The sequence below is a fragment of the Apis florea genome, unplaced genomic scaffold (genome assembly GCF_048593485.1).
Source record: "Apis florea isolate Af1SG1 unplaced genomic scaffold, ASM4859348v1 contig_2350_pilon, whole genome shotgun sequence".
Taxonomy (NCBI): domain Eukaryota; kingdom Metazoa; phylum Arthropoda; class Insecta; order Hymenoptera; family Apidae; genus Apis; species Apis florea.
Genome location: NW_028256565.1, coordinates 4,281,599 through 4,303,042, shown reverse-complemented (window position 1 = coordinate 4,303,042; position 21,444 = coordinate 4,281,599). Strand labels below are relative to the sequence as shown.

Genomic DNA, 21,444 nt, shown 5'->3' with positions numbered 1-21,444 from the left:
TAAATCCAAACATATGGCGGCAGTTGCAAGTAAATATATAAACCCAAGTGTTGTCACATAAGAATGTAATGTTATCTTAATCTCGTGTTAATGTGTTATTTTATATAAATTTTATGCAATATAAATGAAATAATATATTATATTTTGTTTTCCTTTTTCTTCTTAAATAAAGAAATTAAGTTTTTTAATTGAAAATTAATATGTAATCTTTAAATATATGAATAAGGTTAAGATAAGTTAATAGCCCATATTAAAAGAACATTTTATTTTCTTTAAAAATCTAAAGATTTAATTTTCAAATGTTATTGATAATTTAATTTAATTTAGAATAATACTATTTTGATAATACTATATTGTGTAAAAAATGAGGACTAGAAAAACATTAGCAATTCTTAGTGCAGGTTTAATTCTTGCTTGTTGTGGTATGTTATATATAATAATGGATTTAACATTTTTTCCACCTGGACAAGGATCTAAACTGTCCATAAATGATGTAAGTGTAAGTGATATAAATATCTGTAAGTCTGTAATAGATTATAATTTATGGTGATAATGAATGAAAAAATTGATTGTTTTATATTTTCAGAATCAATGGTTACATTTTGAAAATAGATTAGCAAAATTAGAAAAAGATTTCAATAAACATCATGAAGTAATGAATGCTTTGAGAGAAGTGGCTGAAGCAAAACATTTTGTGCCTTTAGCCTATTCTATAAATCTTTCTAATCAATCTGTATCATCTCTATCATCTGTTCCTCATTTAGGAAAAGTACTTAAATGTAATTTTAACATACAGAAAATTCCTGAAGTAGACATTCAAATGTTAGAGATATATAGACAATTAGAATTTGATAATGTGGATGGTGGAGTTTGGAAACAAGGATGGAATATTACATATGATGAAAAACAATGGCATCCAAATAGAAAACTAAAAGTCTTTGTTGTTCCACATTCTCACAATGATCCTGGATGGCTTAATACCTTTGAAAAATATTATGCATTTCAAACACAAAATATATTAAATAATATGGTAATAAAATTAGCAGAAGATAGAAGACGTAAATTTATATGGGCAGAAATATCATTTTTTCAACTTTGGTGGGAAGATCAATCTAAAACAATTCGTAATTTAGTTAGACGTTTAATTCATGATGGTCAATTGGAAATTGTATCAGGAGGTTGGGTTATGCCAGATGAATCTGTTTCTCATTGGATGTCTCAACTTATACAACTTACAGAAGGACATCAATGGTTAAAATATAATTTAGATTATACACCAAATTCAGGCTGGGCTATTGATCCATTTGGTCTTTCTCCAACTATGCCATACCTTCTAAAAAAAGCAGGATTGGAAAATGTATTGATTCAAAGAGTTCATTATTCAGTTAAAAAAAGATTAGCTAGAAAAAAACAATTAGAGTTTCGCTGGAGACAATTATGGGATAATGATGGATCAACAGAAATTTTTACACATATAATGCCATTTTATAGTTATGATGTACCACATACTTGTGGTCCAGATCCAAAAATATGTTGTCAATTTGATTTCTATAGATTACGTACTTTTGGATTAAGTTGTCCATGGAAAATAGCTCCAAAAACCATAACTAAATCAAACATTGCAGAAAGATCTGCCCTTTTACTAGATCAATATCGTAAAAAAGCTCAACTTTTTAAAACTGATGTAGTATTAGTACCATTAGGAGATGATTTTAGATATACTCATTTTACTGAATGGGATGCTCAATATAAAAATTATCAAAATCTTTTTGATTATATGAATCAGAATCAACAAATGAATGTTCAGATAAAATTTGGTACATTAAGTGATTACTTTGATGCAGTCAGGGAAAAGCATAATTTAAATGAATTTCCTACTTTATCAGGAGATTTTTTTACATATTCTGACAGAGATGATCACTATTGGAGTGGATATTATACATCAAGGTACACTCAGATTAAAATTAATTATAATAGACTGCCAATCATAACAACGTGTTTATTAAATATATTTTAGACCTTTCCACAAACGATTAGATCGTGTATTATTGAGTTTATTAAGAGCAACAGAAATATTAACAACTATAGGTTGGACTAAAGGTAATGATAATTTAGTAGAAGGTGCTCTTGCACAACGTTTAAGCAAAGCAAGAATGTGGCATTCTTTGTTTCAACATCATGATGGTATTACTGGTACAGCCAGAGATGAAGTAGTTATAGACTATGCCAAGAAAATGATAATGGCCTTAAATAATTCTGCACATGTATTACAACAATCAATGGTTCATTTATTAAAAACACCGCAAGAAATAACTATTAATGCAGATGCTGTGTATATTTCACTTGATGAATCTAGGTTTGATCAAAATTTATAAACATTTTTTAAGATAATAAATTTTATATATATATTGATTATAAAAGATTAATTTTTCATGTTTTAGATTACATCATACAAGTGCTGGAGATAAACATATACTAATTTTAAGAGATGAAAATCCTTTAAAAAAAGTTATTTTATATAATTCTATTCCAAGACAAAGAACAAAAGTACAGACATTAGTTGTATCTACACCATATGTTAAAGTTACTGATCGTATGGGTCAACCAGTGCAATGTCAAGTTTCTCCAATTTGGATTGGACCTGCTGCATTAACTGTTGCTAGATATGAATTGTCATTTTTAGTCACTGTACCTGGATTTGGTATTACAACATATATAATTCATGCTTTACCTAAATCATCATTTCCACAGTATGTTAATTTTTAAATTATCAAATATTTATTTTTGCTCAATATTTATTTTTTTATCGTTTATTATGTACAGAGAAGTGCATCCTGCAAATGTAATAGTTTATAATACAGATATTAGTCTTCCAAAGATACCAGGTTTTAATCAAATTCAAATAATACCAAATGCACAAGAATTTTCAATTATGCAACGACCAGAATTATCTGCATCTTTTGGAAAATCAGGTCTTTTGAAAGCTTTAAGAGTCAGTAATATGACAGTTCCTATTCATTTGGAATTTGTTAAATATGGTACTAGAGCTGGTAAAGATAAAAGTGGAGCTTATTTATTTTTACCTGATAAACCAGAACCAGACTTGGTACATATAGATAATAAGTGTATTATACACTTAATAACTGGACCCATTGTATCTAAGGTATTTGTGGAATTTGCACATGTACGTCATACATGTATATTATACAATTCTTCGGGTAGTGATGGACTTGGTTTATATATTCATAATGAAATCAACATATCAGAAACACAAAATTATGAATTTGCTATGAGATTAAATACAGATATAGCTTCAGGAGATCAATTTTATACAGACTTAAATGGCCTTAATGTAAGTATTAATATTTAAAATATTTTATTTTTACTAATAAATATATTTAACAGAATAATCATTATTTAGATGATTAAACGTCAAAGATTTCCAAAGCTTCCTACACAGGGAAACTATTATCCAATGGCAGCCAGTGCATATATAGAAGATAAAAGAGTTAGATTAACAGTTGTAACAGCACAACCATTAGGTGTAAGTTCTATGGCATCTGGGCAAATTGAAGTATGTATTTACTATTTTGTCATTTATATAAAAAAATAATATAATAATATAAAATATATAAAATTTATATATAATAATATAAAATTATATAAAATAATAATGATATATATAATATTTTTATTTAGATTATGCAAGATAGAAGATTACTTCAAGATGATAATAGAGGGCTTGGTCAAGGTATAACTGATAATTTATTAACAAATCATATATTCATGTTTATTCTTGAAAAAAGAAAGCCTTTTTGTACATCTTCTACACCACCAACAAATCATCCATCAGGAGTATTATCATTGTATGGTCATTTAACATCAGAAGAATTATTATATCCTATAATTGCAATGCATCCACACAATTCTTTAACTTTTAATTTAAATCCATATTTTTCCCCGCTTCGTTACGACTTTCCTGCAGATTTAAGCATTGTTAGTTTTCGAGTATTTCCTATTCCTGAAGGAGCTGGTAAAGGTATTGGAATGGTTTTACATCAAGCAGCTTTAGATATGTGTTGGAATGACAATTCTTATTTACGTCATTTTAATGTTTCTGAATCTGTAGAAGTTGATTTAACAAAGTTCCTTAATTATATAGATGATTGGATCATTAGTAAAGCTCCTTTAACATTCCATAATGTAGGGCCTTCATTAAAATCACCTATTGTTAATTTATGTCCACATCAAATATTACCAATTTTATTACATAAGACACAATCTTAGACATTAGAATTTAATAATATCATGGAGTTATTGAAATGAATTTTGCTTTCTACTCATTGTTCCACTATCAACGGCCTTACTCAAAATAATATAATCCAATTGATCTGATGCTGATGGACTGGTTTTATCTATCTTATAGCTGTAACAATATTGATTGAAAATAAGTATGATCAATATTCAATAGAAATCGTTATTTTTATTTTATTAATTACGAAATTTGATTTATCTATATAAAAATTATAATTTGTGTTAAATTTATATAAAATATATACTTAACAAATTTTCACACAAAATTTTTCTTACTGTGATTTACTGTTTATAATATTATAATTATTATATTAAATATAAAAAAAATATGAAATATTTCTTGCAATATTGTTTAATATAAGCATTTAATTGAAATTAATGATCTAATAGATATAAATATAATGCAAGAATATAGAAATATATACTCTTGTATTTGTTTTTTATTATTATATTAAAAAATAAAATGTTAGTTTTTGTAAGATATTTTCATGCTAGTCGTATTATTATTTTAAAAAATGTAATTTTATATATTTCAAATGTATGTATATTATAGATATTAAAAAATCTATAATAAAATTAAAAAAGTAGCATATTTTTTTCTATATGTTATTAATATAATATAATATATATAATATGTATATTAATTTTTTATTATATACTTATATTTTAATAAAATTACATAATTATAAGTTATATTTACCCAAGAGAATAAAAAAAATGCATAGCAGATGGATTGTGTTTAAATACAGTTAAAATTACTTTACGCATTTTATTTTCTGATGCCATAGATTCAAGTGCAAACATTATAAAATGGCCAAGTCCTTTCCTTCGTATTGTGGATTCCAATTGTATTTCATAACTTCAAAAAGAAAATAAATCAAGCTTTTGATTTTTTATAATTTTTAGATGATATATACAAGTGTAAAAAAATTTACACACCAATATAATACTTCTTCCCTATAATCAACATCAAATCGAAAATGAGAAAATCCAACAAATTTATCATTAGATGATGCAATTAAATACCAGGCTGTTGATTCTGTTAATTCTTTTTGCTTAGCAATTGGATCCCAACCCCAATTACTTTGTTCATATAGAGATTTCATATTACGCTCCATAATATCAAATATCCAAGATATACATTTTGAATCTGCATCTTTGGCTTTTATGCAAGAAAGCTCAATAATTTCATTATCTTTGGTTACATATTTATGAAAGAAATGTAGATGTTCTATAGGATTTTTCACAGAATTTGCTTTGTCAACTAAGTTTTTTGCAATAGCTTCTTTTTCTACTAAAAGTTGACGTCTTGTTTTTCTTTTCTAAGTAAAATTATTAAACTAATTATAACTAATTAAAAATATATTAATTACGTTAAAACTAATTATGTATATATATAACAAAATAAAATGTAATTTTATTAATTTATATTATTAAATAAAATTATTTAATAAAATTAATACCTTCATAATAATTATATTTCCCGCGTATATAAACACTTTTAGGCTATATTCTTTTTTTTTACTGTGATTATTTTATTATCATATAAAATTAATCAATGCAATTTGTATAAGATAAAAATATTGAAATTATTCTAGAATTTTAATAAATATTTTTCAAGATATATGTTATGTATGTATGTATATATATAATTTTTTTTAAATTTTATATGTATATATAATAAACATTGAATCGTGATTTTTTGATAAGAAAACAAAAACTTTTATTTTTACATATAAAGATAAATATTATAATAGATATGTATAATAAAGTGAAATATACATTAATCTTTTAGGAAAATTGATATATACTTTGTTATAATACCAATATATATGATTCAATAGTATCAGAAGTCAGTCTTTCATATTAAATCAACTTATTGAAAGAACTAATTGTGTAGTATAGGGTATAACGCAACATTGTATGTATATATAATCATTATATGATCGAGTATTGTGTGCATGCTCTTATATTAAATTTAAATAAAATTTGAAAAAAAAAATTATAAATTAATGATAAAATATATTATATTTATATATATATATATAATCATATATCTCAAGTATTCTATACATATCGTTAATAAAAATTTTGACATCTCAAATTAATTGAAAACAGTTTCAACTGGTTGGCAACAAATGCATATTGTATTTTATTGTTAGTGTTTAAAGAATGTTTACTACAGATTCGTAATTATGTATTTAATTCTTGAATTATCATAGGTTAAGTAATTTAATCATCTATCATATACATTACATTGTTCTCTGTGTGTCATTATTTCAGTAAATCAGTATACATATGTTAGTTAAAGGTAAATTTACCAATACTAATAGTGTAATAAAATTTAAGTATCTTAATAATTTATGTTTATAATAATATATTTTCTAATATGAATGTATGTAATATAATATATTGTAAATAATTATTATTGTTTTATTAATTTTAGATACTGCAATTAAATATTGAGGAATGGCTGAAAATACTGCTGCATCAAATGCAGAGGAAAAAGTTATTTCCTCAGCTATGACACAATGTTATGAAAATTATATTATTGTTGATGTTGGTGCCAATCTTACTAATAAAAAATATAGCAGAGATTTAGATAGTGTAATTCAAAGAGCAAAGGATGCAGGAGTACAAAAGATTATGGTAACAGGTGCAAGTATTCGCTCTAGTAAAGAGGCATTAAGATTAACCAGGATATATCCTGGTACTCTTTATTCTACTGCTGGTGTGCATCCTCATGATGCAAAATCATGGGAAAATCCTGATACTTTACAAGAACTTGAAAGCATAGCTAATAATCCAGAATGTGTAGCAATAGGAGAATGTGGTTTGGATTATAGTCGTGATTTTTCTGATCCTGAAACACAACGTGCTGTATTTCATAAACAAGTAGAACTTGCATGTCAATTGACTAAGCCACTCGTAATACATGAAAGAGGTGCCCAAACAGATGTTTTAGAAGTTCTAAATCGTTATAAAAATTGTTTACCACCAGTTTTAATTCATTCATTTATTGGAACTGCAAAGGAGGCACAAATTTATTTAGATCATGGTTTCTACTTAGGAATTACTGGATATTTATGTAAAGATAAATCTGATAGTGGAATAAGACAATTATTAGAAAAACGACTTGCACCTTTAGACAGAATATTAATAGAAACTGATGCTCCATTTATGTATCCTAATACCAGAGCCAGTAAATTACCTATACATGTCAAAGATGCTTTAACCGAACGATCCATGACATTTCTTCATCGTTATTGTACTTTTCAACGTAATGAACCATGTGCCTTACCAGCAATAGTAGAAATGGTAGCAGCATTTATGAAAATTGCTCCAGAAGAAGTTGCCTTAGCTACTGCTTTTAATGCTTTGAAATTATTTGGTCTAAATCAGTGATAATTATTAATTATTTTTCATTCTTAAAAAATGGTGCTATTGGGTGCTATTAATTATTTTATTATCAATGTATTGTCTCTTTTCATGTGTAAAAGCATTACTTATGTTTATCAAAATATGTTTTTCATAATAATAATATCAACTTTTATTAACTTATCAATATAATCATTAAGAGAAAAAAATATCATAAAACTTTATTTGTGCATTAATAAATATCATCTCCAATACTTACTTATATTTACACTATATTTATATAAAAATACTCATCAATATATTAAAAATAGCATTATGTAAAATATTTTACTTATTATAATATAATAAAGATTTTGTAGAAATATATATGAAATATATAGAATCTGAAATCACACAATTTTATTGTTAATGTTATAAATATTTTCATATAAATAAATTGTTATATAAATAAAAAAATTTATTGTAAATATTTCTTTAAGTTTTTGAAAAGTCCAAGTAATATTTCAAGAATATTAGTAATATTTAAAATTTATAAAAAAATAACCTACTTAAATATATTTTAAAATATTAATAGATATATTAAAATTATAAAAATATATCATAGTATGTATCGTAAAAAAAGATTTTTATTCATCTTTTAAAAGATTTTTTTTTTATTTAAATTTATTACATTAGACATTTATTTAAAATTTTTATTAAAAACAATTTAATTATTTGAAACATTATTATACTTTAACTTTATGGCTTTCTGAAGATACAATATTCTTCTTTTATCAGATAACTTTTTCCACAAATATGGATTTATAACAAAAGGATGAAATCCTGGTAATGTTTCTATTGCTTTTAATAATATTTTAACTGTAGATAACATATTTTTTTTATTAGTAGAATATGCTTCTACTGGAAAAGCAAAAATGGGAATTCTGTAAAAAAACAAGCATTATTTTTATTTATCTATAATATTATATTAATTATCTTATATATATTTATTTAAATAATATACTTATTAAATATCTTATATATACTGATTTAAATAAATACTATTTTTAATAAAAATAAAATTATATTATTTAAAAATTAATATTTCTTACTTAATACATTCTGATAATGATGCTAAATCTTCAACAAATGTAATATTATTATAATTATTAATATTCATAAGTGATCCATCTGGTTGTATGACAATAATATGATCTAAAATAAAATAATAAAAATCGAAATTTAAATTCAATAGTTTACTATTATTAATTCCTAATTATAATAATTCATAAGCTTTTTACCAACAAATTCACCAAATTTAGTTTTTAAACTACTTTTCATGTATTCAGCACCTCCAACAGCTTCTTTCAAACTTTTCATTAAATAAGGTACATTATTATTTTTATGTTCAAATTTAATTTGATTGAATTTATTTTCATCTGGCATAACTCCTTTATATTCAGGATAAAGTAATTTAATACACCAATATAATTTTAATATAGTTAATATAGTATGTTTTTCTTTTATAATAGATACATTATTATATAAAATAAAAACTTTTTCTATTAATTCTGGATAATAATAATTTAATGAAAGTAAATAATAAGCAATAAATACTATATTATGCATTGAATAATCTGTATTAATAACATAATTTTGTAACATTCTTCTTATAATTTCCCAATTATATGGTACATAATCCGCAATGACAAAACCTTTGATAAATAAATCTATATATTCAATAGAACAATTTTCAGTATTTGTATCTTTTAAAGATTTTTTCATTAAACAATTCAATACAGGAATATTATTATAACGCATATTATTTAAATGCTTTAAGATAATTAAATTTTGTTGAAAAGTAATATTATTAATAATTACAGTAGAACACAGTTCATCTATAAGTGCTTCACAATAAAACTCCATTTCTCTAAAATAAGAAAAAAGAATAAAAAACAATATAAATATTTATAGAACATAATTAATTTTAATCATATAATACTTACGAATTCATAAATTTTTCAGAAATACAATTAAGTAAATAATTAATTTCATTAAAATTTAATCTTTTGCAATAAGTTATTATTATATTTTGTATATAAAGCAGAAGTTGCTTAGAAGATAAACATAATTTTGGTAAACTATATATTACATGAAAAATATCTATCATATAATCTGAATTTATTTTTTGTTTATTTTTAACTAAAATATTAATTATGTGTCTTTTTATTTTTGAATTATTGATTATAAAACAAAATTCAAGTGCTTGCAATAAATTAATACTATTTGAATTAAGTTCAATTTGAGCTCGCTCATTAAAAACATGAGACAATGCTGGAAGTAAAACTTTAATTAAAGGTGTTACTTCCACTTTATATAACATATTATATAGAATCATTATTTGACCAACTGTCAAATCATTCAAAGAAATACGTATTAATTGAAGTAATGTTTGAATTATTACAGTATCAGATGGAACATTGAGAAATAGTAAATTTCGTAAAATATTTATGGTATCATATATGCTTAAAGATCTGACATTTTTATATATTACTTTGCATATTTGTTTAAATTCTTTAGAACTTGTTAAATTTGTATAATACAAGTTTTTTTTATTTTTTTTAATCTGTTTATATAAAATATCTACAGTTTTAATAGCATCTTTTATATTCATATTATTATAATTTCTTTGAATATCTTCAATAATATTTCCAATATTATTATTGTTTAATATCTCATTATTTTCCATTATTTTTTTGGTAACTAAAATATCTAAAATACATTATATCATTAAATATTGGATAAAAAAATTAGAAATTAAATAATTAAAAAATTCATTACCATTGTTTAATACTGTGTTAAAATTTGATGAAATAATTGAATTACGAAATATTATTGAATCTTTTATTAATAGTTTAGTAATTTTATTCATTGTATATATTTCATATATTTCTTTTAAAATGACATAAAAAAAATATATTCTAAATGGTACTTATTAATGTATATTATATATTATTTAATATCACTGGAATAAAGTATTCGTATTTTGATTAACCTAATTTGATATTTTTAGTATTTCAATAAAATTAATTATGTACATAATGTAATATTAAAATTTTTATTTTAATATGAAATTATTAAATAACAATTATAAAATTATAAAAGTAACAATTAAAATATATAATAATTTTTTACATATATATATGAAATGAAATTTCATAATCATAAATATTAGTTTTAGTGTCAATATGGATGTTGATAAAAGAGCGAAATATATACTTTGTGTATTGTTTATTTTTTAAGTTTATTTTTTAATTTTAATGTCAATATGGATGTTGATAAAAGAGCGAAATATATACTTTGGGTATTGTTTATTTTTTTTATTTTTTAAAGTAAATAAATTTTAGAAAAATGTCAAAAGAAATACAGGTATTAGAAGTAAATAAGTATATTTTATCAAAATTGTGGTATACGTCTCTTATTATTTGTCGACAAAATAATAATAAACTCTTTGCTTCAAAATGTAACGATAGTGTAGATTTTGTTGAATCAGAAACTCTAATTACAAATTTAATGTAAGTATAAATGAAATTTTATATTTCAAATATATTTCATTTTAAATATATTTTATTATATATTTAAAACTATTTAAAATATTTCTTTTTTTAATATAAATAATAATTTTTTTATTATATATTTTCTTAGTCATTCTCAAAATGAAGATGAATATCAATGGATAACTTATACATTATTGAATAAATTTATTAATAATACAACTTTAAATATTGAAGATATAAAAAAACAAAAATGTTATATTCAAATGATATATGCTTTGCAATTATACAAAAACTTAACAATAAATTTACAACAGGTATTCAAAATGAATTTATTTGTTTATAATAAATGTTATAATATAATGTTATTATATTTTATACATACATATATATATCATTTATCATTTATTTATTTTATTTTATATATTTCATAGGAATTATTAACAGTATACAAAAATAGTTTGCAACAGAAAAATCCAGAAATTTTTGGGAAAATACAAGATGAATATTTTATATTTTTGAAACAAAATATTTATAATAATCCTTTTGTTACATGTTGGATTCTTAATGAATTTTTATTAACTTATTCTAATAAATCAACTGATATTGTTTGCAGTTTACAGAATTTTTATTTTTCATTGATAAAAGATTTATTGGAGTTTAAATTATCTAAACAAAAATTAATCAATAATAATTATTTTGGATCTATATTATGTATTATATCAAAAATGAATATTGTTAAATTTGATGAATCTATATTATTTGAATGGCTTTTTCCTATGATATTGAAAGCAAAAAATAATGAAGATATTGAATATGCACTATATTCAAGAACAGATCAATATTTTTTTAAAAAATGGTGTATTTTTCTGCATGAAATTTATATAGATTCCAAATTTAGTAACAATCTAAGTCATGCATTGAAAGTTCAAAAAATATTATTTCATTTCACATCTACTTCTGCTCCCACTATAAATAAAAATAAACTAATAGAAAGAATAAGTAATATTAAATTACATTGGGTTATAGATATTTTGGTAAGTAATTACATAATTACATAGTTATATAAATTTTAAATTAATATTAATATATTTATATGCAATATAAATATATATTTTTTTAGAACATATGTTATATTTTAATAATAAATAAAAAATATGATGATGTTTCATTTATATTATCTTGTACATTATTAAAAGATTTTTGGCCAGTTTTATTATTTAAAGTTTTGAATAAATATTTACAAGAAGAAATATTTTCAAATAATATTCAAAAAGATGATTTCATATATGATTCAATTGAATTTTTAATATCTAGATGTAATTTTGATATATTATGTAATCCCATATTGAATGAATTGCAAAAAATATTACGCAAAAATATAAGAATTTTAAAATATATTTTAAATTGCATGAGAGAAAATATCAAAGCAGAAAACTTAACTCATAATCAAGAAATAATAAAGCCAATGGATTCTCAACATAGAATATCTATAAAATGGATATTCGATCTTTTACAACAATTTGACAGTCTTTTAGTATTAAAAATGACAACTAATATATGGGAACAAAACCATGCAAAAATAAAAAATTTGTTAGAAGATATTTGTGAATCTGAAAATATCTTCAATGCATATTATATTATATTAAATGTTTTAAAAGCTATTTTATTGTATAATAATTATGATATAAATAAATCTATAATAACAAATTATTTATCTGAAATGAGTTACCATATAAAAATGTTATATCCACTTAATCTACGTATACAGGTGATAGAGGATATATTTTGTTTATTTTTTTTGCAATATGAAGATTTTGATCATACTTCAAAAAGTTATGATAAAATATATGTGAATAATTCTCATGAAGAATCAAAATTTGAAAATAAGTGGATAAAACAACATTTAGGCTTTATTTGTAACAGATATGCTGTAAGAGATATATTATTTCATTTAATAGATATTATATCAGCAACAGAAATTGAATGTATAGAAATGAAGAATAAAAATGAATGTACAGAAGAAATAGAACAAATTCAAAAAAATATTGTTTTTATTAATAATGCAATAGCAGATGCTAAATGGAGATTTGAACTTTATACAACTTCAGAATTCACTAAAAATATTAATATGAAAGATGGAAATACAAATTACCAATTTAAATCTAAAAATAAAGTTTTAATAGATGAAAATTTAATTTCTAATCATTCCAAAGAAAACATATATTTTTATCAAGAAGATAATATTTCGGATGAAACAAAAACAAAATCTACTAGTAGTTCTGAATCAGAATCAATACATGATAGTAAATGGCAAATATGTTCTAAAAATATAACATTAACAGATGCTATAACTGAAGATATCATTCATAAACCATTATTTATAAATTTTATGCTGGCAACTAAAGAAAGCTTAATTATTCGATGTTTATGGAAAAATGATTATATGAAAGCAGAAAATATTATAGAGGTGAATATACATTCATATATTTCTTATTGCAGCTTCTAACTTTTCATACATGTCTTCTTCAAATTCAGTAGGTTCATATGTGATAAATTCTTCTTTTTTTGGGTCTTTTTTATATACACCAGGAGGATTATTTACATAAAATTGTTTCGCAAATAATATTCTTTTTTTTGGAAAACAAAATTTAAAAGGGAGACAACAACAACACCAGCCTATAGAATAATACATAATTATGTAATAAATTTAATTATGTATGAAATTTTTTTTATAAAATTTTTAAAAATATATATAATATAATATAATTTATAAACACCTTTCTGACACCATAAAGGAATTGCAAGACATATATATATTAGAAACCAAATTTTAATAATTAGCCATATTTTTTGTAATGTTTTTTTAACAATAGGTTTATCCTTTTGTTGTTCATAATTGTACATTAAACAATCCATTAATGTAATATTAAATTTTTTACTTTCTTCTGTGCAATTTTTAAAATCAACTAATTTTTGTAATGCTTTCATTGTGTGATCTTCTAGTTTTTCTTCTTCAGTAATATTTAGAGTTTCATTAAATTTTTTTATTTGTTCTTCGTATTCTTTTTTGAATTGATCATAATCATATGCTTCTTCACCTGGTTCTGTACTATCAGCATCTTTATCTTCTTCAAACATACCATTTAAAGAAATTGATCTTCTTTTGTCTTCATCAATATTAGTAACAATATTAGTTGTTTTCCAAAAGGAAGAATTATTTTGTTCATTATTATTTTTTTTTTTAAATAATTTCTTATATAAATTTTGAACTTTTATCTTTTATTATCTGAAAATAGATATTGACAAAGCTACATTTTTATCATTATATAAAATCTATCAACTATAGTAGTAAACAAACACTTTATCAAGATCTTCTTTAAAACCAGCAATAAATGGTGTGTCATCATTTTCTATATTAGAGCTTTCCCATATATTTGATTTTAAATGGAAAAATATATTTGGATGTTGTAATTTATTGATAGCTTCATTGTGTTTATTATAATTTTCTACATATGAATGTAATGGTTTATATCTACTTTCATCTTCTATATACAGATTAAAATTCATTAAATCTGCAGGTTGTATCATTTCATTTTCATTTTGTTCATCATAATTTTTATTATCAGATGCAATTTCAAACAATTTTTTATGTTGTAAATTATTCTGTATAAAAGGAGATTATTAGAAAAATTACAAATATAATAGTAATTAATAAAATACAAATACTCAACTTTATGTAATGGTAACAATAAAGTAGAAGCATTCAGTAACAACCATGTATAAAATATTTTTTTAAATAATGTTTGCATTATACTGATTAATGTTTGCATTAATATATTGTTATTTTCAAGACAAATGATATGAAAAATACTCATCTAAATGGAGAAGTGCAATTTTCAAAAGCATTACAAACATTTAGGGAAAACATATACAAACAGGCAAAGACATTGAAAAATAAAAATATGTCTCCAAAAAACTTACAATCTTCCACATTAGAGGTATGTTACAAAAATTAATCAACATTACTTATAAGAATAATATTTAATCTTATAATCATATTTTTATAGAATATAAGACTAGTTACACAAGAAAGTATAAAATCTTCTAGACAAACTAGTCATGTTGAGACATTTTTGGTGTCTCAAAAAAATAATTTACAAATGTCATGTATGGAAATTCTTAATAACAATGAAATATTAACAATATGTGCATTAGATTTAGCTTTAACTATGAGTCACATTTATCCAATTTCAAAAAATCTTTATGAAATTGCAATGAAATATTTAAAATTATGTAAAACATTTGACAATACTGAATATGTATATTTCTTTCATAAAGTTTTTCAATTGTTATATGAAAAAAAAGATCAAATTTCTGAAAAAGATATACTCTGTGATGCAAAAATTGCATTATGTATAAAAGAATATAAAAAAAACAAAGATTTTTGGACTGATATTATGATTAATCATCAGGAATTTAAAGAATCACAAGCAAATAAAAATACAATCAATAGAATATTAAAAGATGGTAATTATTTACCTGGTTTAAAAATACTTAGTAAAATAATAACATTTTTCTTTGGATCTAAGAAATATATACAAAATATATGCTCTCATTTACAACTTTTACATTCAATTATTCCAATTGAACATACAATATTTACTATTTCTGATTTATTAAAAATTCCTTTACATTATTATTTTGGTTATCAAATATTTGAACTTAAAATTGAACCCCAAAAACTTGAAACAATTGCATATGATTTACAAATTAATTTAGGATATAGTATTCTTACAAATGCTTGTCCTAGACTTTCTTTTGAAGAAGATTATACTATTAATTATACTATTACTAATAAAAAAAATGGATGTATTATATTAAATGAAGCTTTATATAAATCAGTATGTATAAAAAATTTTTAGATAATTCTATATTAAATAAAAAAAATTAAATTAATTTATAAAATAATAATATATAATATTTTAATTTATAGGATTTAAGCTATAAGTTTCAAGGACCAAATCAATGTGTTTCACAAATATTAATTGAACTCTTGCAAGTTTTACATAATTTTAATTTGAATCAATTCTATTTAAATCAAGATATTTGCAAAACTATTTCGAAAAATTCTGATATTCAAACTATATTAAATAAAACATCTCATCTTGCAAGCTTAGATTTGAGTGAATTATCTATGGGTGATGAAACATTAACATTTTTTTTAAATATATGGAATTTGATGTTTCTGCATGCTATTTTAACTGTGTGGGCAAACCATCCCCCTTTTAATAATTTACAGCATACAATGTCATTAATGTCAATTGGTTATTTAATTGGCGATCTGGGTTTAGTAACACTTGCTGCACTTAGATCAAAATTGCTAAATAATATAATATTGGATGATGAATTCTTTATGCAAGTAGAAGAACTTAATGAATCAGCATGGCAAGATTTGGATATCACTCATGATCCAAGAGTCATTTTTGTAATGGCTAATGAATTTTTTGGAACTCCATGTATTCGGGTAAATTATTTTTTTTTTCTGTGAATTATTTATTAATATTATTTTATATATATATGTTAAATTTTTTATTGATATTTATATTTATAGATCTGTAAAACAGAATCATTGAATGAAGATTTAAATAGTGCTTTTCATGAATATTTAAATCATTATTCATGGTGTAAATCTACTCAAAGTATAGAAAAGCAAAAAATAATATTATTACCAGAAATCGTAGAACGATATCAAACTTTTATTTCTCAAAATACAAAAAATGATTTACAAAGTAACAATAGTAATAGTAAAAATTTATTTTCAGTAAATGATTATTTTGAATCCTCTAATGAAAACATAATTATACAATATATACCACTTTCCTATTCATATAATATAATATTAAAATATTCAACTTATATTAATCCACATCATCATAAACAAATTAATCAATACAAAACTGTTTGGGGAAATCATAGTATACGATCAAGTTTATTACAATATTTGGAAAAGCAATGTTGGATTGTTTCTTATCTTTTACAAAGAATAAATAATGAAAATCCTACTATATTAGAAAATAGCTGTGATAATTTAAAACGCACTGCATGTCTTGAAAATCTCATAACTGCATTTTGGATTAAGGAATTAAAATTAATATTTGAGAATAATCAAACTCTTACAGCAATTTACGAAAAGATATCACCACAAAAATTGTGGTTTCATCTTGAACATATGTTAAAAGAAAATAAATGGAATGCCTGTTTGAAATTTATAAATGCTTTGCCAACTTATATTGCTTTAAACAGTGAATTGCAATATTTTAGAGATAAAATTCTTAGTCATATTATTTCGGAAAAAAATGCTACATCAAATGCAAAAATATTACAATATTTATATCAAATTAAAGATGTATATATATTAAGTCAAACAGTTTTATATAATGTTAATAGATGGCATATAAATATTTGTGAAAATGCATTGCTTCATATAATAAATCATATAGATAATTACAAATTACCTGTACATTGTAAATTTCAATTAAATGAACTCTTGCATAGAGTGTTAATTTTTCATAAAATGCTTCCATATTGTATAACTAAACCCAATGAAACTTGGTATAATATTGCTTATTGTACAGAAAAAATTGATACATTACAAATAATCAAATCACTAATCAATGCAGATAAGTATGAATTATGTTTAGAATGGATGGAATGTCAAGCATTTTCATTAGAAATACATCCTTCTGTGACACAAGAATTCTTAATTGGTCTTTTAAAAAGCGAATCTCAAAATTTTAAACAAACTTTAAAGGTATTTTAGAAAATTCTAAAAAATTAATATTATAAATAATAATTTTTAATTTTTAATAAAATATATTTTTTCATCAGTTTTTTCAGGCATTACCTTTGGATCAATCTATTAAACTTTGCAAAAATGTATTAAAAAAATTAGAATCTATTGACTCATTGAAATTTATATGTAATTATTTATTAAAATATTGTAAAACAATAGAAACCATAAAATATAGAAGAACTTTACTAGGAATTGATATTTTAAGTATGTTAAATGTTCAAGAGAGACCATTATATATTCATCTCATGAAAGAACCATTATTAATATTAGAACAGTTGCTAATGAATTGTAAATTTGAAAGTATTCAAAAAATATTACATAGAATTCAAGATAAATTAAATGAAGCGGAAATTTCAAGAAGTAGCTTTGACAAAATTATAAGATTTTATGCTCAAAAATCATTGGATTGTCGTGTATCTTTACAGTGTGATTCTATAGAAAACAAATCGAAAAATATGCAATATTTTTCTTCAGAGACAGAAAATACTGAGTTTATTATGCCCATAGTAGTTCCTACTAAAGAAGAATGGATACCTAATGATAAAGTATGTAGAAGATATATGTATTTTATCCTTCAATATTATTGTCTTTAATTTATAATATTTAAAACTGTTTTAATTATTTTTTATGTAATAGGCCAGAAAATGTAGCTGTTGTAAAAATGTTATATTTTCGATGTTTAATAGACGACATCATTGTCGTAGATGTGGTCGTGTTATTTGCGCAACATGTTCTCAACATCGTATGCAAGTATCTGGTTATCCACCTTCTGTACTTGTACGCGTATGCAATGATTGTAAACGGCAAACTATATTACAAATGCATACTTTTCAAGGAACACAATCAACTCCAAGTAGTGAAACATTTGATTATTGGCGTTTAACAAGAGATGAAAAACATAATGAAACTATTAGAGAAGAATTTTCATTTGAATATGCTCCAAATATTTCTTTATGTTTAGCTATTCTTAACTTACATTCTGAACATAAAACATATACAAGGTAGTAATGAATTTCAAATATTGTTTTATTTATTTAATGAGATTTTCATATAAAAATATTTAGTAAAAATATGTATTGTTACAGTTTCTTATTAGATTGTTGTGATGAAATGAAACGTCTTCTAGAACCTGTTAGTAGTGGAAAAGTGAATCCTGAAGTTGATCACATTGTAATTATTAAAATGATACATTCTCTATTAGTAGCTGCAAAAGTTAAATGTGCCAAACTTGGTCTTAATACTGGATTAACTCACTGTGACCGTTTTCTATCTCAAGTAGATCTTATTGCAAGTCTCATTCAATTTGATTGTTTACATTTGATTCCTTCTGATAATTTACATGATCGAACATTAATAAAATTAAGAGATCTTTTAATTGAAAAAGAACAATGGACTCTTGCTTTAGATGTAAGCACTAAAGCAGGTACATACAGATTAGATACACAAGGAGTTTGGGCAACATGGGGTAAGGCCTGTTTAAAAATGGGATATTTTCATCAAGCACGAGATAAATTTTTCCATTGTCTTGATAAAATTCAATGTGACAATTTTGATGACTGGATAATTTTGTCTTATCCAAAAGAATCAAAAATATCAAGTAAAAGTGAAACTCAAAATCTAAAAAATGAAGAAGTTAAAATGGTTGAATCAAGTTCAAAGAAAACAGAATTTTCAAAAAATCGTCCATTAAAAGATCCACCATTACTTGTAGAAATTTTACAAATATTAGATAATTTAAGTATTTATAAATATGTACAATATCCTCATCAATATAAATTCAATCCTTCTCAAGAAATATTAAATAGCTTTAGCAATTTTAAAATTATCAATCAAAAACAACCCAACAATAAAAATACATCTATAATGATACAAAATATTTATTATCATGAAAGCATTTATTATCTATTAACTTATGGAAGTTATAATTCAATTTTAGAATTTTTTTTAAAGCATGAAGAATTTGAAAAATGTCTTACTTTTACTTTAGAAAATAATTTGGAACCAGATTTATTTTTCAATGTAATTTATTTATATTGTTTAAGAAATGGAAGTATTGAAAAGCTTCATGAAGCAATGATGAAAAAAGATTCGAATTTACTAATTTGGAAAAAATATTTAATATATGTTTGTCATAGCTTAGAAAAAAGACAATATTTAAATATTTTATATCATTTGCAACTTTTCATGAGAGATTTTATACGCGCTGCTATGACGTGTATTCGTTTTTATCTTCATGAAGTAATTAATTACTCGGACTTAAATGCTAAAGTAAATTTTTTGTTTGATGCTCAAAAACATTTAGAATCTGAGTTGCAAATTGAAACTTTAAATAGAAAAAGGAAAAAAAGCACGAGTTCAATACATAGTAATCAAGGAATTCTAACAATGGAAATGGAACCATTAGAAATAGATAAACATATAAATACAATTTGTAGACAAATGGAAATTACAAAATTTCTAGCAAATTGTGAAAAAGAAGAAAGAGCTCCTATTCAATATTTGAATTTATTTCCAAAAAAGGATTATAATAATTCAACTATTTCAGAAATACCGACTTTATTTGGCAATCAACAACAAAAGATTAATTTAGCTGTTTTAGCCATTCTTTGCGGGCGAAATATCGAAGAAGGATTCGGTATAGCATTTAGAATAATGCAAGGTCTGTAAATTTAAAAATACTTTAATAACTTGATAATTTTATTTATTTGTTTATTTAAATAATATTATTATTGCAGATTATAATTTACCACAACAAAAAGTGTATTCTCTAACTGGATATATTTTAGTAATGAAAAATAATATTTCTGCAATAGAACAATTAATTAAATGTTGTCATACATCTGGGATTCCAAATTCATATATTATATCAGATTATGTATTAACACATTGTATAAAATTATTACTAACTCATGATGAAACTGAAACAGTTCTTAAAAATAATATTTATAATCTTATTAGATTAATAACTGATATAGAACTTAAAGTAAGATAAAAAAATGATGATACAATATAAAAAATTTAATATATTTTTAAAAATTTTTCTTTTTTCAGATAAATGCATATATTGAATGCAAACAATTAAAAGCAGCATATTTATTAGCTGTCAAGCATTCAAGAGTACAAGATATAAGGAAAATTTTGAAAGAATCTGATAAGCTTGGTCAAAATGCTATTAAAACAATATGTATAAAATGGCTTCAGCAAGAACCAAAATTATAATTTTACTTTATTAAAATAAAATATTTATATATATATCTATTCTATTAAATATTAAAAAAATTAATTTTATATAAATATTTTTAAATGATTACTTATAGATTATTTGTAGATGTTAAAATAAAAATAAAAATTAAAATTCTTAAC

At 22.5% G+C, this 21,444-nt stretch overlaps 6 protein-coding genes across 13 annotated transcripts; 3 read left to right on the top strand and 3 right to left on the bottom strand.

Moving 5' to 3' along the window:
* Nucleotides 1-11: 11 nt before the first annotated feature.
* alpha-Man-IIa (alpha-mannosidase 2) lies at nt 12-4,898 on the top strand. Of its 2 annotated transcripts, none has more exons than XM_003696696.3 (7): nt 12-493; nt 587-1,947; nt 2,018-2,356; nt 2,442-2,750; nt 2,824-3,352; nt 3,422-3,574; nt 3,700-4,898. In XM_003696696.3, the coding sequence occupies exons 1-7, from the start codon at nt 365-367 to the stop codon at nt 4,285-4,287; spliced, it is 3,408 nt and encodes a 1,135-aa protein (XP_003696744.2). In that variant the 5' UTR covers nt 12-364; the 3' UTR covers nt 4,288-4,898. The 2 variants fall into 2 exon arrangements, with proteins under 2 accessions (XP_003696744.2, XP_012345978.2); XM_012490524.3 differs by having other exon boundaries at nt 233-499.
* On the top strand, nt 3,702-8,159 carry LOC105736345 (uncharacterized). Of its 7 annotated transcripts, XM_086904721.1 has the most exons (3): nt 6,218-6,235; nt 6,598-6,625; nt 6,761-8,159. In XM_086904721.1, the coding sequence occupies exon 3, from the start codon at nt 6,784-6,786 to the stop codon at nt 7,717-7,719; it is 936 nt and encodes a 311-aa protein (XP_086760847.1). In that variant the 5' UTR covers nt 6,218-6,235; nt 6,598-6,625; nt 6,761-6,783; the 3' UTR covers nt 7,720-8,159. The 7 variants fall into 7 exon arrangements, with proteins under 7 accessions (XP_086760849.1, XP_086760848.1, XP_086760850.1 ...); XM_086904723.1 differs by lacking the exons at nt 6,218-6,235; nt 6,598-6,625 and adding an exon at nt 3,702-3,751; XM_086904722.1 differs by lacking the exons at nt 6,218-6,235; nt 6,598-6,625 and adding an exon at nt 5,813-5,946.
* Naa40 (N-alpha-acetyltransferase 40) lies at nt 3,765-6,552 on the bottom strand. The gene is made up of 4 exons (XM_003696701.4): nt 5,778-6,552; nt 5,254-5,636; nt 5,015-5,173; nt 3,765-4,426 (listed from the first exon to the last, which is right to left on the bottom strand). Exons 1-4 carry the CDS (start codon nt 5,781-5,783, stop codon nt 4,315-4,317), a joined length of 660 nt encoding a protein of 219 aa, XP_003696749.1. The 5' UTR covers nt 5,784-6,552; the 3' UTR covers nt 3,765-4,314.
* A 141-nt stretch (nt 8,160-8,300) lies between the features above and the next one.
* Nucleotides 8,301-10,955, bottom strand: LOC100863539 (uncharacterized). The gene is made up of 4 exons (XM_086904720.1): nt 9,678-10,955; nt 8,973-9,601; nt 8,784-8,886; nt 8,301-8,615 (listed from the first exon to the last, which is right to left on the bottom strand). The coding sequence occupies exons 1-4, from the start codon at nt 10,418-10,420 to the stop codon at nt 8,399-8,401; spliced, it is 1,692 nt and encodes a 563-aa protein (XP_086760846.1). The 5' UTR covers nt 10,421-10,955; the 3' UTR covers nt 8,301-8,398.
* On the top strand, nt 10,896-21,443 carry Sptz (zinc finger FYVE-type containing 26 spastizin). Its single transcript, XM_031918472.2, has 13 exons — nt 10,896-11,246; nt 11,377-11,542; nt 11,660-12,262; nt 12,349-13,695; nt 15,080-15,226; nt 15,296-16,129; nt 16,222-16,752; nt 16,840-18,039; nt 18,117-18,626; nt 18,718-19,082; nt 19,167-20,740; nt 20,817-21,064; nt 21,133-21,443. Exons 1-13 carry the CDS (start codon nt 11,083-11,085, stop codon nt 21,298-21,300), a joined length of 7,857 nt encoding a protein of 2,618 aa, XP_031774332.2. The 5' UTR covers nt 10,896-11,082; the 3' UTR covers nt 21,301-21,443.
* Nucleotides 13,266-14,514, bottom strand: LOC105736346 (uncharacterized). The gene is made up of 2 exons (XM_012490531.3): nt 14,006-14,514; nt 13,266-13,904 (listed from the first exon to the last, which is right to left on the bottom strand). Exons 1-2 carry the CDS (start codon nt 14,364-14,366, stop codon nt 13,708-13,710), a joined length of 558 nt encoding a protein of 185 aa, XP_012345985.1. The 5' UTR covers nt 14,367-14,514; the 3' UTR covers nt 13,266-13,707.
* Nucleotide 21,444: the final 1 nt, after the last annotated feature.

What these genes read in the sequence shown, in the direction of transcription:
- alpha-Man-IIa (XM_012490524.3), top strand. Translation starts at nt 365, where the DNA reads ATGAGGACTAGAAAAACATTAGCAATTCTTAGTGCAGGTTTAATTCTT. An exon ending in CCTAAATCATCATTTCCACA is followed by an intron (nt 2,751 to 2,823) that starts GTATGTTAATTT and finishes TATTATGTACAG; the next exon opens with AGAAGTGCATCCTGCAAATG. An exon ending in TGGCATCTGGGCAAATTGAA is followed by an intron (nt 3,575 to 3,699) that starts GTATGTATTTAC and finishes ATTTTTATTTAG; the next exon opens with ATTATGCAAGATAGAAGATT.
- Naa40 (XM_003696701.4), bottom strand. An exon ending in AGGGAAGAAGTATTATATTG is followed by an intron (nt 5,174 to 5,253) that starts GTGTGTAAATTT and finishes TTCTTTTTGAAG; the next exon opens with TTATGAAATACAATTGGAAT. An exon ending in CATTTTTTTTATTCTCTTGG is followed by an intron (nt 4,427 to 5,014) that starts GTAAATATAACT and finishes ATATTGTTACAG; the next exon opens with CTATAAGATAGATAAAACCA.
- LOC105736345 (XM_086904723.1), top strand. Translation starts at nt 6,784, where the DNA reads ATGGCTGAAAATACTGCTGCATCAAATGCAGAGGAAAAAGTTATTTCC.
- LOC100863539 (XM_086904720.1), bottom strand. Translation starts at nt 10,420, where the DNA reads ATGGAAAATAATGAGATATTAAACAATAATAATATTGGAAATATTATT. An exon ending in TCTGAAAAATTTATGAATTC is followed by an intron (nt 9,602 to 9,677) that starts GTAAGTATTATA and finishes TTCTTATTTTAG; the next exon opens with AGAAATGGAGTTTTATTGTG. An exon ending in TAAATTTGGTGAATTTGTTG is followed by an intron (nt 8,887 to 8,972) that starts GTAAAAAGCTTA and finishes ATTTTATTTTAG; the next exon opens with ATCATATTATTGTCATACAA.
- Sptz (XM_031918472.2), top strand. Translation starts at nt 11,083, where the DNA reads ATGTCAAAAGAAATACAGGTATTAGAAGTAAATAAGTATATTTTATCA. An exon ending in ACTCTAATTACAAATTTAAT is followed by an intron (nt 11,247 to 11,376) that starts GTAAGTATAAAT and finishes ATATTTTCTTAG; the next exon opens with TCATTCTCAAAATGAAGATG. An exon ending in ATTTTAAACAAACTTTAAAG is followed by an intron (nt 18,040 to 18,116) that starts GTATTTTAGAAA and finishes TTTTTTCATCAG; the next exon opens with TTTTTTCAGGCATTACCTTT.
- LOC105736346 (XM_012490531.3), bottom strand. Translation starts at nt 14,366, where the DNA reads ATGTTTGAAGAAGATAAAGATGCTGATAGTACAGAACCAGGTGAAGAA. An exon ending in TCCTTTATGGTGTCAGAAAG is followed by an intron (nt 13,905 to 14,005) that starts GTGTTTATAAAT and finishes ATTATTCTATAG; the next exon opens with GCTGGTGTTGTTGTTGTCTC.